General features: G+C 36.9%; 2 protein-coding genes across 5 annotated transcripts; one reads left to right on the top strand and one right to left on the bottom strand.

Annotated features, from left to right (window-relative positions):
* The first annotated feature begins 1,194 nt into the window (after window positions 1-1,194).
* Window positions 1,195-15,141, top strand: LOC135694874 (mu-type opioid receptor). 4 transcript variants are annotated; one of them, XR_016143974.1, is made up of 6 exons: window positions 1,195-2,706; window positions 3,120-3,429; window positions 3,555-3,687; window positions 4,635-5,035; window positions 10,226-10,439; window positions 11,406-14,135. XR_016143974.1 is itself a non-coding variant. In XM_065213748.2 (5 exons), exons 1-5 carry the CDS (start codon window positions 2,666-2,668, stop codon window positions 10,289-10,291), a joined length of 951 nt encoding a protein of 316 aa, XP_065069820.2. In that variant the 5' UTR covers window positions 1,195-2,665; the 3' UTR covers window positions 10,292-11,328. The 4 variants fall into 4 exon arrangements, 2 of the variants coding, with proteins under 2 accessions (XP_065069820.2, XP_088965968.1); XR_016143975.1 differs by having other exon boundaries at window positions 4,635-10,061; window positions 11,406-14,131; XM_065213748.2 differs by lacking the exon at window positions 11,406-14,135 and having other exon boundaries at window positions 10,226-11,328.
* LOC135694425 (uncharacterized) lies at window positions 15,034-19,969 on the bottom strand. Its single transcript, XM_065213168.2, has 4 exons — window positions 19,867-19,969; window positions 19,270-19,579; window positions 19,005-19,137; window positions 15,034-17,515 (listed from the first exon to the last, which is right to left on the bottom strand). Exons 1-4 carry the CDS (start codon window positions 19,905-19,907, stop codon window positions 17,082-17,084), a joined length of 918 nt encoding a protein of 305 aa, XP_065069240.2. The 5' UTR covers window positions 19,908-19,969; the 3' UTR covers window positions 15,034-17,081.
* Window positions 19,970-20,398: the final 429 nt, after the last annotated feature.

Below are 20,398 nucleotides of genomic sequence, written 5' to 3' on the forward strand. Positions count from 1 at the left end.
CTGTCATCATTTTAAAGTTTCGATTAAAAAAAAAAGTGCCATTATTAATCATGTATAATTTTTTAATAAGCAAAGTAATAAACTATGTGAAATGTTGGTGTGCTCAACTTTATTCATTCAAGCCCGCTAGACCGTTTCTCTCATCACAAAAAGGGGAGTTCGTGGGGGATGTCCATAAAAACATAGCAACTTGAATATGGCCAACCCGTAGAGGATATCCTTTCCATTGCATATCATGGCAATTAAAAAAATTCTAAAGAACAAAAAGTTTAAACTGTTAATTGATTAACTTTCATATGACGTGAAGCTAAAATTGTTCCAGTTGAAAGCCTGCGTTGGAAATATGCTTAATGCCATTAGAAGGCCTACGGCCTAGCCTTCCCATTATGAGCTTATTTGAAGATTGGCAAAATTAATTTTGATAAAGATGTAACTTGTATGCTTTATTTCAAAGTTTTAAGGCTGATAATTCGAGTCATTAAATACACGCTACTCTGCTGCGTTCCACTTCAAGATCAACATTGCCTATCACATCACAACAACAAAAATTCAGCTACCGTTGAATTGAATTATTTGGGGCTAGTTTCAACTAGCCCCAAAGGAATGCAGATTCGAACCGAATTGGCCAATCAGAAGGCAATCATCAATTGAATAGTTGAGTCATGAGAGGCACTTGATTGGTGCATTCTCCGCTAGTTTGGGGCTAGCCCCAAAAGCTCGGGAGATGGTTTCTGATACGCGTGTTTGTTCAGTTTTTGAAAGAACCGCGGGCAGTGGGACCTAAACAAACTAGAGAATGGACAAACAGTGAAACTCGAAGCAACGAAATTAGTGAACAGTGCTCAATTAATGATGGACGTTGATTTTATTACGTTTATAAATCTAAAACTTATTTTTGGAAATCTTTGGTGGGGCTGAGCCCCACTAGCCCCAATACACGAGCCGCCACTGCACCTGTCGAATATATTCATCTCCTAAGTATATGGTGATTGTAAATGAATTGCATTAGAGATTAGGATCTAAATGGCCATTTAGATATATAACAATTTATAATATATTTTTTTTGATAACAATGGCGTTTCACCTGCGCAAGTTACCTGCTGATGGTAAATGCTGATTGTAAATGAATTGCATCAGAGATAGGGATAAAATCTCCTTCATAAAGGAAGGCATTTGAAGGCGCGTCTCCCCTTCTTTCTATAAAGCTGTCTCTCGGAAAATATGAATGTTAATCAGAAAATTTTGGGATTTTTCACAAGTCACATTCCAACGATTTTCTGACGAAAGTCTTCTTAGTTTTCCATATTTAATTTTTTCACAATTTTGCTTATTTTATTCTGCATTGGCTATTGTGGAATAATTTAGTGGTTCTTTGCCTTGACTATTCAGGAAAAACCATAGGCCTCTTTTCGCGAGAAATTCAAGAATATTCAAGTCGATCATGTCATCCTACACAGTGGGAAGCATGAAGCAAGCGGCAAAAACTATAATTAAGATGTTTGTTCAGAATTTTGCTATATGCTGAAAATGTCTCTGCCATGGAAACACCAAAAATGTGACGCAGAGACCTTAAATAAAGGACCCTGTCAACCTGGAAAACTGGAGACTGATGTGAGTACGATTGACAAGCAGGGCGTGGCTTTTCTTAATTTGAATGGAATTTGCAAAGATATGGACCAAAGGTTTTAACATTTTGATAGGAATTTTTCAAAACCTGAAACATATGCCCCCACCCTCCCTCCGCCCCCAAAAGAAAACAGAATTCTTGATGAAAAAGCAAGGTGGCATATAGAAGCGGATGTATCTCATAGTCGCAGATATTATCAACGAATATCAAGACATCCAGCCTGTTTAAAAAACATTCGTTGTTACAAACCCAGAGGAAGATGATTACAAGATACCGAGGGACATCTTGGAATCTATTGTGATCAATCGGTTTTGCCTTTTTTTCCAAACCTATCTACGCTGCTTCGAATTCTTGTTTGTCTCCCGGCTTCTTCAGCTGTGCAGATCGCTCGTTTAGAAGAATGAAGTTTATAGAAAGCTACCTACGATCAGCCATGGAAAATGATGGTTCGTCAAATCTAATGGCCCTGAGTCTCTGCAGAAACACTGAAATCGATCGCGACGAGGTGATGGACAAGTTTGCAGCTATGTAAAAGAGAAGAAGATTATACTGTGTTGAAAAACCTGATTTTTGACATTATTGTGCCATGGGGCATGATTTTCTATGCTATCATCTTGCGATCATGTTGTGTTAAAAGCGTTGTTTGACTTTTTGAAGTTGTAACCTATTGAACTTTACTGTAAATGCTTTCACTTGAGCATGAAGGCAACTATGAGAAAATCTATCTGCATCCAAAATATAGCAAAATGGGTTACACAGTAGGCCACCAGAACTATACCTAGAAAATAGGAACTGACAGATAGTATACTCCAGGTGTTGAGAGGGACAAATCACGTGCGTAGTATTCACATTATCATTAAAAGAGATATGTCGTCCGTAAAATTTTGATGTCTGCCCTCTGTTTATCACTGCTGGTGTCGACGCTAAATGCTTTGATACCTGCTGCAGACAACAGATATATCAGCTCATGTCCATTTTAAATGTTTAAGAAGATCTATTCTGTGATGAAATTCGGAGGAGTTGGTCTGCAGAAAAATAATGAAGATTCAAAAACTCTTTGTTCTTCTTTCACATGTATAGTAAGTATCACGAAATTGATAATATCGCTAAATATATAAATTGGTTTGCTTATCTTTATTATGTGCCAAATGTGGGGGAAAAAACTTTTCAGAACCTATTTTCACTGTTCTATCGTAGAACCCTTGATACCGTGTTAATAGCGCTTGAATTGTTTTGGTGTGCAAATCAGGATGAATATAAGCTTCTTTTCTACTCTGACATTAAGTCATAATGCGACCGCCAATCAAACAAACTTTGCAGTTTTTAATATTCTGTCCAATACATTTGGTGTCACGTTGTATCAACCAAAGTTTTAGCAGTAAGTGAAACAGTTTTTGCTTGCTAAAACTACTTGCTTTGAGCTTTGGGTATGCTTTGATATTGCCTATTTCAATATTCGCCATAATAAAATATTTTCTAAATTCTACTTCAGTCTAGCATTGTTCCTAACACGTGCTGGATCATGGATTCTACGTCTGCCATGCAAAGTAGAGGGAGTGTTTGATGTTGCATCTCCAGGCTACGCACTTTATAATCGATTGCTTTCAACATTGACCGCTTCAAGTTTGAAAGATTGTTTTGAAAGTTGCATTCTTAGTGACAGATGTAAATCTGTAAATTTCAAAGAATCTGGTGAAAATAACTGCCAGCTGAATACTCAAACAAAGGAGAATGCTGATCCGGCAGATTTCAAGAGCAGCGATGGCTGGACCTATTATACTACAAACTACACCAGGAAAAATGTATGTTATGAAAGATTGATTCATTGAAATGTAAAACATTCAAATTTTCAGATGGTGATAAGTAACCAAGTTTTTCTTTTATCTTTCTTGCATTTAGGAAGTAATCAAATTGCTGTTTTTTCTAGATTGGCTCATATTGCAAGATTTCCAAACCATGCAGACAGTCAGAGTACTGCGTTGACACGTGCTCGTGCCCAGGCTATAGGTGTTTCGATTGCAGTGGTAAATACAAACTGAATGATGAATTGCAATGCATTGGTTGGTATTCTTTTATTTCAGCAGCGGTATAGGTGGTATTCTGGCATCAGGAAATTAGGACAGTTCCCTGAAAGACTTCTTTCAATGGCAGAAAATGCATCTCTTTTTTTATCTCGCCCAATTGCTTAAAGCTATAGTGTTTTATGTACTTCATGCCTTTCAAAGTAAGCCACTTGCTGGATTCAAATCATGTTGGACTCAAATCTAAATTGCAGAAAACCAGAATGCTCCTAACATCCAAAAATGCATTGCTACATTGCTACAAATTGATTTTTTGATGATTATAAATACTAAGACTAAGTCAAAATAAAATTGCAATGACAGGCACTACATTTGCAGCTCGGCCTTTTCCATCGTTTAGATTCTTCAAAAATATTCATTCAAATTGCTGCATAACTCTGATTATGTCTAACTTGTGCAAAGTTATTTGGATTTCTTAAAAGATATTTTGATTAGAGTCATTTATAAATATTCTGCATAAAAGGTGGTTCGAACTGGTTTTCTGCTTTGAATAATCTAACGAGCAGATATACTTGACGAGCAGCTAACATATAGCAGCGAATTTGTCTGACTTCAGAAGCAAATCTTTAAACGATCTTGTGTGATAATCATTGAGAAGTTTTAGAGCGCATTCTTGCAATATTTGGTATTGATTTAGAAGATGAAAATACCAGACCAAGGCACAGTAGCTGAAATTAAAATATAAAAAGCTATGGACAAAAATCTTTTCCTCCTGGAAATCAATAGACGTCTTTAGTATTTTAAGAACAATTCATTGTGTTGCAGTTTTTTTTAAATAATTCGAAATATGTGGTGTTGAAATAAAGTTTGTAATCCATCTTCACGCTTGAAAGTTTTATTGGCTCATCGGATTCTATTTTTGCCATCAATTAATTCCTCCATCCCCACCTATTTCCATTCAGGTTACTGGTTCAATTTTGTTTCAGCGAGCATCAATGTAGCATTAAACATACCAGCGGTATTATCGTCACAATATGATCCCAGAACATTTGCAGCCAACGCAGTTGATGGTAGCTTAGAAGCGGTGCACGGAACCTGTGCCATTACACAATATCAGAGTTTTCCTCCATGGTTTCGTGTTGATCTTCAACACACACTTCCTGTTCGATCAGTTGCTTTGCAAAACAGGAGGGACTGCTGCTGGCATCGAATGAACCCATTTGATGTTCGCGTCGGCATGAGTTTGGAGAATGATGGTAGAGTGAATCCTAAATGTGTTGATGGGGCCAATTTTACCCAGCTAAACCAATACCTCAGTTTGGAATGTCCTTCAGTAATGTTTGGCCGTTATGTCATTATGTTGGCTGAATCTTCAACGATAATAGAGGTTTGCGAGCTAGAGGTTTATTCATAAGAACAATTTTCAGATTTCGTAGACACTCATATATTGATAATCATATTACCAAGTTGTCACATTTTCCTCATGCACATTTCTTTAAGGGAAGGTCTGTCGTTAAGGGGATCTCTAAGTTTAAGGTGATGCCTGTTTTGGTTGGTATTTTGAAATTAATAAAAAAGGATAATAAGAACCTTATTAATATCGCTTAATACAAGAAACATTCGAAGATAATAAGGACGATACCACGGGGTCAGGGTCGTCGCGAGGCAAGTCTTGTTAGAGGGGGAGGGGGGGGGTTGTATGAACTAGAAATTTACCTGATAAAAAAATTATTGCCTGAAATTCAGGGGCGGATTTAAGCAACAATGATTGGGGGGGGGGTTGTTAGACACTAAATTTGGTGCCGCACTCTTCAGGTTAATGATGGAAACGTTGAAATCAAATATCTAAAAAATTAACAATATTCAAAAGTTTTAAACAAGTCCGTTGTCCTTGGAGAAAAGTCAACGACAAGCATTTCAGAATCAAGTTTTCTTAAGGATTGGACTGCTTTAGCATTTCAGTTTCAATTTTATCTGGAATGTCTCAAGAACGTGAAAGACTTTTCTATACAAACCCCAAATCGAGGGGAAACGAAGGAACATCGAGGCTCTCTGCGACGAGAAAATGTCTGCGACGATGCCCTTGTCTCGTGAATCTCACATGTGAGGCTGGCCGACTCTCAAATGCAAATACAGATAACAAAGGGTTGTATAGAAAGAATGGATTCCACCAGGAAATTTCATGTAAAATTTGCTCGATGGAGGAAACGCTTTAGGTATTTCAGAGACCTTCTTGCAATAAAATCAATTAAGGATCAAGCAAAGATAGTTGCTCCGTTGGTTAAATATGATATTCCTCTATATGAATTTAGATAAACAAACTAATGATTTGAAGATTCGAAGATTTCTTGTTGGCACTAAATCTATAAATCGAGGCCCTCTTTATTTAAAATTGTGTCTTATTTCCATGTCCCTCAAAGTTTCTCGAACTGCAATTCACTAATTTCTCCAGACTTTTTTGAAAATTACAGGACCTCTTTTTTACTCCTGCATCGATACTAGGCACACGCAAGCTGACAGATCTAACCTTGGTCGATCTAATAACATCAAGGTTTCTTCACTCAAGACTTTCAATTCTTTTCTTGTATGATGAAGACCATCCGAGTGACAGCGAACCACAATATCCAAAAACAGGCGTTATCATGGAACGATAGATCTTTTCAGCCCTCGCAGAGTCAATAGAGCACCTAATGCGTCGAAGTAGATTTAATCTTCCTGTAGCCTTTCTATAAATCTTGTCAAAGTGGGTTGCAAAGTTCAATGATTGATCTAGATGTACTCCAAGATATTTGTAACTTAAAGTCCCTGCAATCGATGTTCCATTTACTTCAATTTTCATCTCCTTTTTCTCTGTTTTTTCCTAGTCGTTTAGCTGTGCCAAAGATCATTGACTCTGTTTTTCCCTTTTTCAGGGTTTATCAGTAGTTCATTTTCATCGAACCAGGCTTTTAGGTGTCCCAGGTCATTATTTAGCTTGCCTTCAATTTCATCTATGGAACTGCCTGACACAAATATGACTGTATCATCAGCGTATGTTGTGATTTTACAATTGTGTAGAATAGTGAGAGCCGCTTTAAAATGCATAATAAACAACAGAGGACCAATAATCGATCCTCGTAGTACTCCACAAAATACTGGTGTGATATCAGAGACACATCCATTACTTTGAGCAAACTGGCTCCGGTTAAAGAAGTAATCAGTGAAGCAGTTTAACTCAGTACCATGAATCTCAATGGATTAGGAGAATTATTCTCAATAGGATTAGGAGGATTGCTTTAATGAAATGCGCTTAAAAGAGTGGACTTTTACAGGGAACTAGAAGCATTAGAATTCGAAAATTTTCTGCTCCTTCGGAGACAACCGAGATGTCGCCTCAGGTAGTAAATATATCCTTTGACCGTCCTGATTTACAGTACAGATTTGAGAAAACTAATAGGAAAATCCGTTATTACCATAAAAAGAGAAAGTTCCGAATTATATACAGAGCTAGATTTGCAAAATACATTGCAGAGGTTGGTGAAAGCAACTAAAGAATTTCAGACAATAATTGTTTATTTAGGAAAATCTTTAGCTCATACCATTCCCTCCCTCCCCAACAAGACTAGCCTCGCGACAACCCTGATCTCGTGGTATCGTCCTTATTATCTTGGAATGTTTCTTGTCTTTAGACATATTTGTGTGGTCGCAGACCGACTCGAGTGGTGACATACGCAAGAAATACACAATTTTCAACAAATGTAGTTTTATTCACGATTCTAGTGAGCCATGTATTTTTTTCTGGGCTGCTTATTGTCTTTATTTCCACTTAGTACACTGTTATACAGGGTATAAAGATAAGGCTGCAATTATTGGGAGGGGGCTTCAATCAGGGAAAATGATGTAAAATTCAAAAAAGAAAAAAAAGAAAGAGAAGATAAGGAGTCATCACTACCATCTGGTTACAACCTTAAACACAGATGGGAGGAGACTGACAGAAGGTTCTTGAAGAATAGAAATCTGTTTCAGGATTTAGCAATGCTAGAGCCAAGAAGATTTATTGACACAATAATGAGGCAGGAGAGCAATACGAGCCTTCTTCTCAAGATTTCTCGTTTAGAGAATGTCAGAATTGCTGGCATTTGCAAATTGCTACCAGCAGCTTATGTAGTAATTGGAATTCACCGTTGCCAACCCCTGTTATAGACAATCATGTTGCTACAACATAAACTCTTTTATCTTTTGTTATTAAGCACTAATGAGTAGGAAAATGCTTTGTATTGTTAATTACAGATTAATCCTTTACACCTCTTTTTTATAAGTTTGTTTAGAAATTTAATTGTGTGTCAGTTTAACCTTGTAATCATAGAGTGTGCATCATAACTTTTTGAAGTTGAACTAGCATTTATATATGTCTTCGAACCTACATATGGGGTAAAACATTACCCTATAATAACCAAGAATTACATTTATCGTTCCAATAAAAACAACAACTGGTGCAAAAGGAGATCCAGAGAAAAGATGATTTCAAGGAAAGGAAAAATGTGACTTTCAAGATGGGGATTCGCAAAGAGAGAAAGGACCCAATAGGCGACATCTACACCCTTTATCAAAAGGGTTGAAGCTTGCCAACTGTGCATACCATGCGCATTCAAAACTTTGTAACGATTTTCTTTTTTATTTATTATCTATAATTATATTTTCTATTATATAAAGCAATTTTAACAGAACATGAGCATCAAAACTGGTCAAAAGTTGAGAACAAATTAAGAACAAGCTAAGGTCAAGTTACTGTATAATGCAATTTTGAACAACATTTTATCCCAAAAACAAAGATTTTTAGCCATGTGTGGGTGCTTTTCGGTGAATATTTAAACTTGTCGGCAAGTGAAGATTGTCTCACTCACTTTGTTGGCAATAATGCCCGAACACCTCCCTTGAGCGAAAAAGCTAGCAATCGCATTGCTTACACCATAATAATTTAAAAACAAATTGAGAACAAACCAGCCTCAGATTTTTGCAAAAATTAAGAACAGTCAACCTGAACCTAAATTTACTGGTTCTTTTAAAAAAATTAGTGAATACAACATGCAACTAGCAGCATATCCTTCCCTCTACAACACGTATAAATGCTTGATGACTCTTAGCTGCACCCAAGTGTCCTTTGAAAAACTATTCAGCCAGCTTAATATTCAGGGGCGGAAATAATGAGGGTGGGGGGGGGGGGGTGCGACACCCTTCAATAATTTCACCACCCGGTCCCAGCTGAAATTTGATAGCGATAAAGTCGGTCCCGACCTAGCCCTGTGCTTAGTATTTTTGTCTATCACACCCAAAATTGGTCCCAGTTCTGCTGGTACCATGCTGAATTGCAGTACAGTAAGGCTCATTTTCTTGTACTCTCTAAATAAACATTGGTTTATGCTTTTTGTCCATGATAAAGTCTGCATGCCTTCAGAACGGATTTGATGAATTTTGGGATGGACGTCTCCAGGGAACCTTTCAAGGGTTTTTGAGAGGTGGTGCATTTTTCAAAGGGGCCCACGCATACCTTAAAAAATTGTACGGGATTTAATAAATTTTATGGACGGACATTGTTACATGTTTCACTTGCGCTATAAAGACCGACACCGAGTGTCTTTAAAGCATTCTTGTATATAGTTTACAGACAAAATTGGAGCCTTCTCATGGATATTTAAGATCAGTAACCTAGTAATAAGGTTTTTTTAAAAGCATAGATGTAGGACCCGGGAGAATAGGGCATACGTGCCCCACAACTTGTAAATAATCCAAGTAAAATGTCAAAGAAAAAATTCATAAGTAAGAGCTTTGTTTCCCAGTTTGCTTAGTATTAGGCGATTCCAGTCCTCCTTACCAACGTAGGAGTTTTAAGGAAAACGTATGCAACTACAATCGGCCATTTGCATTAGCAATGTGCACATGACAGTAGCAGCAGCATAGCGTAATATGCTTTGCAAATCATGCAGCCCCGTTGGCGGCTGACATCAAGCATTTTTACCATCTGCAGCAGCGTAAACAATTTGAATTGAAAGGTAGTAAAAAAAGGACGAAAATGTGCTCTGTTGATCATATAAATCACTAATAGGAGTAAGCCAATTATGATTAAGAAAACACTTATTTGCAGTTTTCATACTTCAACAGTGTATAATTAAACAGCTTTCATAACTAAACTGAGCTTTTCTCGTTTAAATATTCAGCGGAGATCAAATTTCTCGTCATACAACCAGTGACCTTCGAAATGATCTGTGCTGATCTGTTTCGATCCAAAAATCGATCTTTTGAATATGGGACATTCTCATACGGATCTTCAGCTGTTAATGAAGATGGAGAATTGAAAACAATAATTTTCACCGTTCTAATAGCAACAATGATGGTATTTGGAATGCTAACTAATGGTTTTGTTATCTACGTGCTTGGTAAGTTTCATAATCGTTGCTTAGATAAAATTGATAAAAAACCTTATCAAAGACTGATCTTCGAAGAATTTAAGTAACGCGGGACGAAAAGAACTTTTAAATGGGAAGATAACATTTTACGTTTCACCATTTCATGGAAACAATTAAAACGTTTTTTGCTTCAGGATGCAAAAATCGAGCAAAGAAATCAGATGTCTTCATTATTGCTCTGGCACTACTTGATATTATGACATTCTTCGCCGGGTCTACAGAGAACTTCAAAGATATACACAGACTACCAATACCGCCCTATTTGAATCACATTATTAATATAGTTTTTATTGGTGCGATGCAAGGATCGGGTTGGATAATGTTCTGCATCACAATCGAGCGATATTGGTAAGAAATTTTTCTTTTTGCAATTTTCAATCTTCACCCCATTTGCAAAGGTATGAATTTATTCAAATTCATTTTATTTCGTTTCACTTCAGACAACAAGAAATACAAATTAAAGTTTGAATGCATGTATGTGTAGTGATTACCTTATAAATTCTTAATATTAACTGATGACAATAATTGCTTATACAAAAATGGGAATACTATATTATATACTATTTTAACTAGTTGTTTAGGACCCGTAGAAAAAACTGCAAAAGGACTATTGAGCTAAGGGCTTAACGAGTACAGACTCAAACTAAACTAGCCCTGCTGGAGCCATTCCAACATGTTTGGAACAGTTTGGAACATCAATGATGTTAATACGTAATCTATTAACCTTACTGGTCCCAATTGAGGTCCAAAGGCTGAAATACACCATGCATTTAAATGGATTCTGGAAAATGGACAGTGTAAACGCAAAATTGGGTGTGAAATCAGCTCTTTCCACAAAGTGAAACTTCCTTTTAAAATGTTGGACGTGTTCAACTTTCGTCCAACATTTTGCTATTGTATTCTTCAAACGTCTCTCGAATCTATTGTTTTTAATGATGTGCACTTCACTTAAAGGGCTTCAATTGATCAACCAGGTAATTTTTTGATCGCGCTGTATTCTGAAAAGGCTGCAAAGAGTCAAAGAATCGAAAAAACCGAAGAGTTCATTAATTTGTTAAAAGAGAAAATTTCCCTCTGGGACGTAAAATATTCGTCGCCTTCTTCCAGGCGAAATTCTTGCAAAAGCTATCAATTCCTAGCTCATTTCTTCGGATCAACAAGGACTCAACCCAGACTGGTCGCTAGGCTTCTACAATATGCCGAAATAACTTCAAGGAATTATAAAGAATAAAGTAAGAGTGCGTTTATGAATTAAGAAATATTTTACAAAATCACTGATATTTACTAAAATATTTATTTCTGTTTTCTATCCAGGGCAATCAAAAAGCCGTTACAGTTTCGAAGAATCACCTTGAAAACAAGGGTCTTCGCCGCCCTAGCTTCAATTCTTTTCACAACCACATTTACAGTGGCGCGAACAATTTACATAGAAGACGATTTCGTGCTTTATATGTATATTACAAACTCTATGCAATATCTTTCATTCATTTTACCATTAATCAGCATCACCTGCCTCTATGCAACCTGTATTCGGCAATTGAAGCAAAACCATCCCAAAATCAGCAACAACATTGCACAAGAAAGAAGACTGGCCTCGCACAAACGCATCTGTCAACACTTTCTTGTTGTCATCAGCCTCTATTTCATATGCGTTGCACCAGTAACAATCTTTACTACAACTTTAACAGTTCGAGTTTCAAGAGACCCAAAAATGGTTTGCAGCTTTATAACCAGCGCAAAAAATCCCTACCATTTTTTGATAAGCCTTTTTTACATTAATGGGTGCATCAACCCGTTTCTGTATGCTAGAATACATCCACAAATAAAACGTTCTGTAGAAGTGTTCAAGTGCTGGCAGGACACAAATGTTAGAGCAACAAATAATGCAGAAGGGACAGCAATCGAACTGGAAACAAGAAAAATGTACTCAAATCAATTGAAAAGTCTTAAAGCTGTCGAGATCGAAGAATGAAGACAGTCAAGAAAGGTCCAGAAACCATAGAACCTCAAATGCACCTTGAATGCACCTGTTTCGTTTCTGATTAATCGATCATAACAAGTTAATCAGTTGATAATCTCGTAGCCAAGCCCATGAATGACTACTTATTTGAAACAAAAACAACGCTGTTTGGGAATTTCTGGATACCAATTTTTAGGCCAACAGAGGCCGTGTTTACACGATCCCGGTTTCAATGCACCGTGTCGGGTTGATTTCATACCAGATAAGGCTCCTGTCTACACGACAGTAGTTACTCCTCGCTGCGGGGTGTAGTTATTTGTTTGAGGCCTCTGCGTTGGTATTTGATTCGCGCCATTAATTTACCTGCCATGTGAGCATTGATGTGAGTCATTGAAATAAGTTCCACCCCCAAGCCTTCGATCTTCCAAGGCTCATCCAATACCTTCATGCTATTCTCGCATTCAATCCTCTCCTTAGTTTTACAAGGGCATATGTCGCATCAACAGGCTAGTAAAACAAAAGTGTTTTTGAGTCATTTCTTTTTCTTGAATTGGCCCAGTCCGATACAAATCGGATTGGTCTCTTACCACTTTCGGAGCGGAGTGGCTTCAATCCGCAAAAGTGGTACGAAAGTATATCGGATTGGATCCTCGTCGTGTAAACCAAAGAACATAGAAAAAAGACTTGATAGGGAAGCCGGCAAAGAACAAAAAGAGACACAACAAGCCTCATTTTGATCTTGCGTTTTGCGAAAATTCAAAGTCGATTTCTGATTTGCACTTCTCGTTCAAAACTCACAACACAACTTAGCCGATCAGGGGTAAAAATCCCGGGGGTGGGGGGAATTATGTGACACCCCTACCCCCAATCTAAAAAATAATCGATTTCGCAAGGCAGTCGAAGCTTTTGCAGGGCATAATGAATAATTTTTTGCAGTGCAGGAACGCCACCCCTGAAGTTCGTAAAAAAGCCGTTTAGGAATTTTGAAATAGATACTGTATAGCACATTTGCGATGACCTTCTCTTCCTGACATTGCATTCAAGCTAACGGAAAATGCAACGATAATTGATGCATATGTTTAGTGCAAGGTTGAGTCCATACAGAGCAATTTAAGTTGTAAGTTCCCCACTTTTTCAAGAAAACAATTTTTTCCGTTTTTTTCTTTTACTCCTTAAAATAGTGTATGAAAATAGGAAAACAAGGTTTTTAGATACCGATTTGGTTTGGTTTATTTACTAACTTATTTACGTCGATGTGCAATCAGAAACGAAAGGTCACGTTTTTTTTCTTTCTCCAACGTCTGTCACTTGAGTTTTAGCATGACACCTCCTCTCCTCGATTTTTCCCAATAAACAATAATCAGCTTTTTCTGAGAAGCGTCGAATTGTCCTTCCAAAGCAGTATAGTATTAGTATAGTAAGCTACTTAACAGCTGGGAAACTGGATGTAAACATTCCAATCACTCTTGCTACTTCCCTTATTCTGGGTCGTACAACCTTTAGCAGATGTTCACAACACTTTATTATGTTAGTTTTTCTATCCTGGGTGAGGGTGATTGTCATTTTTGTGGAGTCAATTATAAACCCAAGGAAAAGAATTTTTGTTGAGGAATCAGGCAAGATTTATCTGGGTGAATAATGAATCCTAAGCTGTGTATCATTGAAATTGTTTCTAGAACAATTATAACACAATCTTTATAGGAATCCCCATTCTTGATAAGGTCATCTATGAAAGCACAAACAATGTGACCTTATTTCCTTAATGATGCTGAGGATGCTTTTAGTAGTTTTGAGAATTTTCTAGGTCTTGGTGACAGGATATTAGGTAGACAGGTAAATTTATATAGCTCAGAACCTATCTGAAATTTCAGGTACTTTTGGTACTTTTGTATTACGTAATTGTTATTTTAAGGTTTGCTTTGAGAATATAAAGGGTTGTTTTATAAGTTAGAAGTAGTCTTGTCGAAAGTTTTGCCGTACTGCTAGAAGTTCTGTCGCTAGTTTTGTTGTGCTTGTTAAAGCCGTGTCGTTATTTGTTGAACTTGTTGTTTTCCGCCGTTAGTCGAATCATTGCCGTAAAAAGAAGAATTTTGATTTTATCCGCGGTTGTCGTATTTTCGAGCATTTCTGTCTACAACGAACTCACATTGGTAAAACCCCTTTGAAGTGGTTTTACACTTCTGTTTCTCTCTCGTCATGACCCCGGGCCCATAAATCCTCTCAGCGGCCCTGCTTGCACCCTAATAATTTAAGTAATATTGCACCCTAATTTAAGTAAAATTGCACCCTAATAAAACACGATCAAGGATCGAGCCAAAAATTTGTATAAAATGCAAGAACTGCCAGGTTGAACATTAATTTGCTGGTTCTTAAAAAAATTGTATTTCTCGAAGATGGATCATTTTATGATAAAGTGTTAGCCTCCCCTTCTTTTGAGGGTTATGTACCTTCTGAGTTGTAGGCAGGGCTATGGCTGTGAAAATCTGATTTCTCACCTAACCGAGATGACTTTGATGGTTTTATATAATTTCGAGTATGGAGATTCAGAATCCAAGATGGGACCAAAAAGATTTTGCCTCTGTATCACGTGATTGGTGACGTGATCAACAATGGCAAAAACAGAAATAAATCCGTTATATATTAAAAATAAAGTGTACAATTTAGCAAATCTAGGTTGTATGTGACTGCGCATTTCAAGAGCTTTAACTTGATGTATCATGTAATTGAGTTTGCTGACGTTTGCTTATTTTGTGACGTCATAAGTGGATATTCCCAAGTTCTGCCACCACCTTTATTTTCTCTGGGAATAACTTCACTGTTTAGATTAAAAAGATGTGAGGTTAGCACAGATCATTGCCTTATACCGTTTATAACTAATGTCGATTTGCTGATATCTCTATCAATTCTAATGACTGCACTCTGATCACGACATAAGCTCTTTATAAGCTGTAAATCCTTTGAATCAATTTCAAAAACTTTAAGATCTCTAAATATTTCCTCATGTTGTACTTCATCAACTGCCTAACAAGGTAAGGCCTAACACGGTGTTAAGACAAATGACGTCATAAACTGAGTTTCATTGATGAAGAAAATGACGAGGAGTACTACCTTTTAGCTCCTATTTTTCTTTCCTTTAGGAGAAAACAGCATCAAGCGTTTGGAGCTCTTTAAAAAAATTGATTTAAAACACATTTCAGTCACAATTTTCCTGAAAAATACTTTGCCATAAAATCAATTAAGGATCAAGCAAAGGTAGTTGCTCAGTTGGTTTAATATGATATTCCTTGATATGAATGTAGGTAAACAAACTAATGATTTGAAGATTTGAAGATTTCTTGTTGGCACATTATCTATAAATCCAGGCCCTTATTTGGTAGAATTGTGTCTTGTGTCCATTTCCCTTAAAGTTTCTCGGTAGAAGCGTCAAATGCAATTCACTATGAGCTTCAGATTTTTTAACATTCTAAAGGCATACTAAAATGGAAAGAGGGATCTAAATTGACAACCAATTCTGCTTGCTAACTAGTTTTAGAAGTAACTGACAATATGGTGTTTTTCAAGACCACGGTGAAATTGTACCAGTTGTTTTTATCTGCTGTTCAATTTTGGAAGATAAGAATTCTAAATAGAATAAAGCGGGTTGCTTTAGTGAAATGTGCTTGAAAGAGTGCATTTTCCCTGGAATTGAAAGCAATTTTTTTGCGGTACAGAATTTGAAAATGGCTTTGAAAAAAGCAAACATTTTACAACATACTTAAAGCTTTTTCGTCTGACACTCCTCAGAGCATAAAACGTCAGAATAGGTTCCGAAAAAACACGATGGAAAAATATATACCCAGTTGTGGATCGAAATAGGCCAATCAGAAAAACGCAAGCACAAGACCGGTATAGTTGACCAATCAGTGCCGCGAGCCTAAAGAAAAATTACCAATGGAGTCCAAGAGAGAAAACGAACTCCTTTTGTCTACACAATGGCGGCTTTTTCGTTTTTATGTAGATTGACTCCAAAACTGCTAGATGGAAGGACGACCGGGCTCTGCCAATTATCCGAAACATGTCGTCATTATAGAGTTTTGCACAATCTGGGTTGTCTAAAAGATGTTGACCAATGGCAGAATCACTTGTTTTAACAGTGTTTCTAGACCTACAAGATCGAGGAGGCTGTTCTCTTTGAGGGGCAGTTTTGTTTCGTATGTTGGAAGGAACATGCTGTTTTATCCTATCCCCCAATCTTTGGGTTGTGCGCCCTACGGGTTGTGGAATTGAAAGCATTAAAATTCGAGAATATTCTGCTCATTTGGCGACAACCATGGTGCCGCCTCGGGTAGCAACTATATCCTTTGCCCGTCCTGATGCTTCTGCCCGTCCTGGATTCAGAGATGCTTCTCGTGGACTTGCTCCAAGGAAAACGGACATGGTTTAAAACTTTTGAATACTGTTAATATTTTAGATATTTGATTTCAACGTTTCCATCATTTATCAGTGACCTGAAGGGCGCGGCACAAAATTTAGTGTCTAACCCCCCCTCCAATCATTGTTGCTTAAATCTGCCCCTGAATTTCAGGCAATAATTTTTTTATTAGGTAAATTTCTAGTTCATACAGCCCGCCCCTCCCATCTAGCAAAACTTGCCTCGCGACGACCCTGACCCTGTGATATCGTCCTTATTATCTTCGAATGTTTCTTGTATCTTGTATTGTAGTAAGGTTTATATTTTCCTTTTTTATTGATTTTAAAATACCAACCAAAACAGGCATCACCTAAAACTCAGAGACCCCCTTTGTGACACACCTCTCCTTGCGAGAGATGAAGAAACAGTGCAAACTTGGTAATATGTTTATCAATATATCAGTGTCTACGAAATCTTTGTTCTTATGAATAAACTTCTAATTCGCAAAGCTCCATTATCTTAACCTCAGAGGTCCCCTTAACAACAGACCTTCTCTTAAAGAGATGTGCATGAGGAAACAGTGTAAACTTGGCAATATGTTTATCAATTTATGAGTGTCTACGAGATCTGGCAATAGTTCTTATGAATAAACTTCTAGCTCGCAAAGCTCCATTATCGTTGAAGACTCAGCCAACACAATGACATAACGGCCGTACATTATCAAAGGACATTCCAAACTGAGGTATTGGTTTCCGTGGATAAAACTGGCCCCATCCACACATTTAGGATTCACTCTACCATCATTCTCCAGACTCATGCCGACGCGAACATCAAATGGGTTCATTCGATTCCAGCAACAGCAACAGTCTTGTCTGTTGTGCAAAGCAACTGATCGAACAGGAAGTTTTTGTTGTAGATCAACACGAAACCATGGAGGAAAATCCTCATGTTTTGTAACTGCACAGTTTGTGTAAATCCTCCCAAAGCTACCATCAACTCCGTAGGATGCTAGTGTGTACTGATTATATTGTGTCGATTGTACTGCTGGCTTGTTTAATGCTATATTGTTGCTTGCTAAAAAAATTCAAATCAGTAACTTGAAATGAAATTCATTGAAATTATTCAAGAAGTTAGAGAGGGAACATATGTAGGTTAAAAGGAACACATCCGCGGGTTGCAATTGAGTTCACTGCTTCTTTTATTGGCGGTATTTTATGAAACTATGGATATGCGTTCACTTCTGTCGGCTATATATTTGCCAGAAAAGCTTTCCAGGCTTTTGTTTCAACATGAGAAGCACCGTTCTGGCTTCTTGTTTCGGAAAATAGCAAAAAATATAAAAAGTCACACAATCCCTTCCTCCAAACAGCAAAAAACATTTTTCTTGAATTCATTAAGAAAATGATTAATGCAAGCCTAATAGCAACCCTTTCCCGATTATAAGGAGTATGCTCCCATATTTGGTCTCATTTCCCCCCCCCCCCATCAAGCCATTTTACAGAACAACTGAAGATTTTGCGGACCAATTGTCAGGATGGCTTTACCGGGGGGTGTTAGGGGCGTGACTCTCCTCGATATTTTTGTTTTCTTCGAAAATTTTGCTTCGATTCAGTTAAAACACCTTTTGGTAGTCAGTAGTAACAAAATGATGAAACATTTACTTATTTATCGAAAGCTAAAAGCTGAATCTTGGAACTGGGTTTTTCCAACAGTTCCTAGTCTCCTTCTGTAAGGGAATTAGATCATAATAATAGAAAATTTGTTGATAAAAAATAAAGTTGATAAGAATAAGAAACTAAACCCAAATCCATGAGGGATGGTAAATTTGAAATGAAAGCATATCTGAGATGCGAAGAATCCCCATCCCTACTGAAACTATAATTAAGCATTGCAGACCTAAGAGCAAGCTACAAGGATGTAATGTGACTCGTTTGCAACTTCTGCGAAATCAAAGGAAAAGATAAAACTGACAGATTTAAACGCATTGTAAACTTTATATGCATGAAATTATAAACAAATTATGACGTATATAGATAGAAAATTCTTGTTTTGTTAGCAGAAGAGAAAATTTGTCATTTCAAAATCCAGCCAATGGGCTATTAATTTTGAAAAAGCTCTTTCTTATCGATGCTATAGATATTTTAAATGTATTTTCTGGCCATTCTTAGAATGTCATATTTCAAAATATTTCTCGCCGCCAACCATGGTGGCGGCTTTCACTAAACCCCTGAACAATATAAACATGTCCCCCCTCACTTGCAATATTGGGATGTTACACCCGTGCCAGACGAGCTTCTAAATGAACCTTATCCTTCTGGTTTGCTAACTTTTCTGCAATTTTATTTCAAGGCGATCCATTAATGCAAAATGCTGATCTTTAAGACAAGCTAAAAGAGCATATTAATTTATAGCTGCATTTGGATGGGCAGAATAAAAATACTTAGGAAGAGAAGAGATGCACTTTTACATTTTGTGACTTTTTCCAAAAAGTTGTTCAGATCATTTCATCAGTTCCTGATGCTAGAACAGATCTTTACTGTTGCTAAGAAAAATAAATACCTACCAACGCATTGAAAATCATCATTCAGTTTGTATTTAAAGCTGCAATCGATGCACATAAAGCCTGGGCACGAGCACGTGTCAATGCAGTACCCTGGCTGTCTGCATGGTTTGGATAACTCGCAGTAAGAACCAATCTAGAAAAATAATAAATTGATTACTTCTCAAATGCTTAAAATTGAAAGAAAAACTCGGAGTTTTACAACCGATATGAAAATTTAAATCATGTCTCAACAGTTAAAGGAATCGTTTTATTTTCATAAACATACATTTTTCTTGTTGTAATTTGTAGCATAATAGGTCCAGCCAACTCTGTTCCTGAAATCTGCCGGGTCAGCATTCCCATTTATTTGATTGTTCAGCTCACAGTTATCCTCACCAGATACTTTATAATTTACAGACTTACATCCGTCACTAACTCTGCAATTTTCAAAACAATCTTCCAAACTTGAAGCGGTCAATGTTGCAAGCAATTGATTATAAAGTGCGTAGCCTGGAGATGCAACATCAAACACTCCCTCTACTTTGCATGGCAGACGCAAAATCCAAGAACCAGCATGTCTTAGGAACAATGCTAGACTGAAATAGAATGAATAAATTAGTTAGAAAATATCCAAATATTCAAAACTGCAAAGTTTCATGGCATGGTGGTCGTTCTATGCCTCAATATCAGAGTCAAAAATAATTTCGAATGCATCCTGATTTGCACACCAAAACAAGTACAGCACTGTTTACACCGTAACAAGGACACGGCAACAGAGGCGTGAAAACATTCTTGACAGTTTGGTCCAAATCTTTCGGTACAAAGTGAAGATAAACAAACCAGTTTATATATTTAATGACAGTAACAATCATTCGATACTTACTATAAAAGTGAAAGAAGAACACAGAATTTTTGAATCTTCATTCTTTTTCTGCAGACTTTCACTCCTCAAAATTTTATCACAGAATAGAACGATTTGTATTTCTAAAACTTAATAAGGGAACTGAGTTGATTTTCCTGTTGTCATAGCAGGTATCAAAAATTGCTTTTAACACATACATTGTGAAGTAGATAGCCTCAATTTAGATTCAATCTAATGCAATTCATTTCTAATCTATCTAATGCAATTCATTTCTATTGGAGATGAATTTCTTCCGCAGGTGACCTGCGCAGGCGAATCGTCAGTAGTATTCAAGAAAAATATCTTTTGAATTGTCCCTGTTATATATTTGCCCGTAAATTTAATTCCTGCCTCATGCAATTCATTTACAATTAGCATTTTTTATTGGACATGAATATCTTCGGCAGATGACCTGCGCAGACGATTTGTCATTAGTATTCAAGAAAAATATACTATGAATTTTGCCTGTTTTGTATTTGTCCGCAATTTAGATTCCAATCTAATGCAATTCATT

Source organism: Rhopilema esculentum, chromosome 8 (assembly GCF_057945365.1).
Source record: "Rhopilema esculentum isolate cy_ngs chromosome 8, ASM5794536v1, whole genome shotgun sequence".
Classification (NCBI taxonomy): domain Eukaryota; kingdom Metazoa; phylum Cnidaria; class Scyphozoa; order Rhizostomeae; family Rhizostomatidae; genus Rhopilema; species Rhopilema esculentum.

Coding starts and splice junctions, on each gene's coding strand:
- LOC135694874 (XM_089109842.1), top strand. CDS start 9,884: ATGATCTGTGCTGATCTGTTTCGATCCAAAAATCGATCTTTTGAATAT. Junction 10,062..10,225: donor TTTTGTTATCTACGTGCTTG/GTAAGTTTCATA, acceptor TTTTTGCTTCAG/GATGCAAAAATCGAGCAAAG. Junction 10,440..11,405: donor ATCACAATCGAGCGATATTG/GTAAGAAATTTT, acceptor TTTTCTATCCAG/GGCAATCAAAAAGCCGTTAC.
- LOC135694425 (XM_065213168.2), bottom strand. CDS start 19,907: ATGAAGATTCAAAAATTCTGTGTTCTTCTTTCACTTTTATA. Junction 19,138..19,269: donor CAAATTACAACAAGAAAAAT/GTATGTTTATGA, acceptor TTATTTTTCTAG/ATTGGTTCTTACTGCGAGTT. Junction 17,516..19,004: donor TGATGATTTTCAATGCGTTG/GTAGGTATTTAT, acceptor GAATTTTTTTAG/CAAGCAACAATATAGCATTA.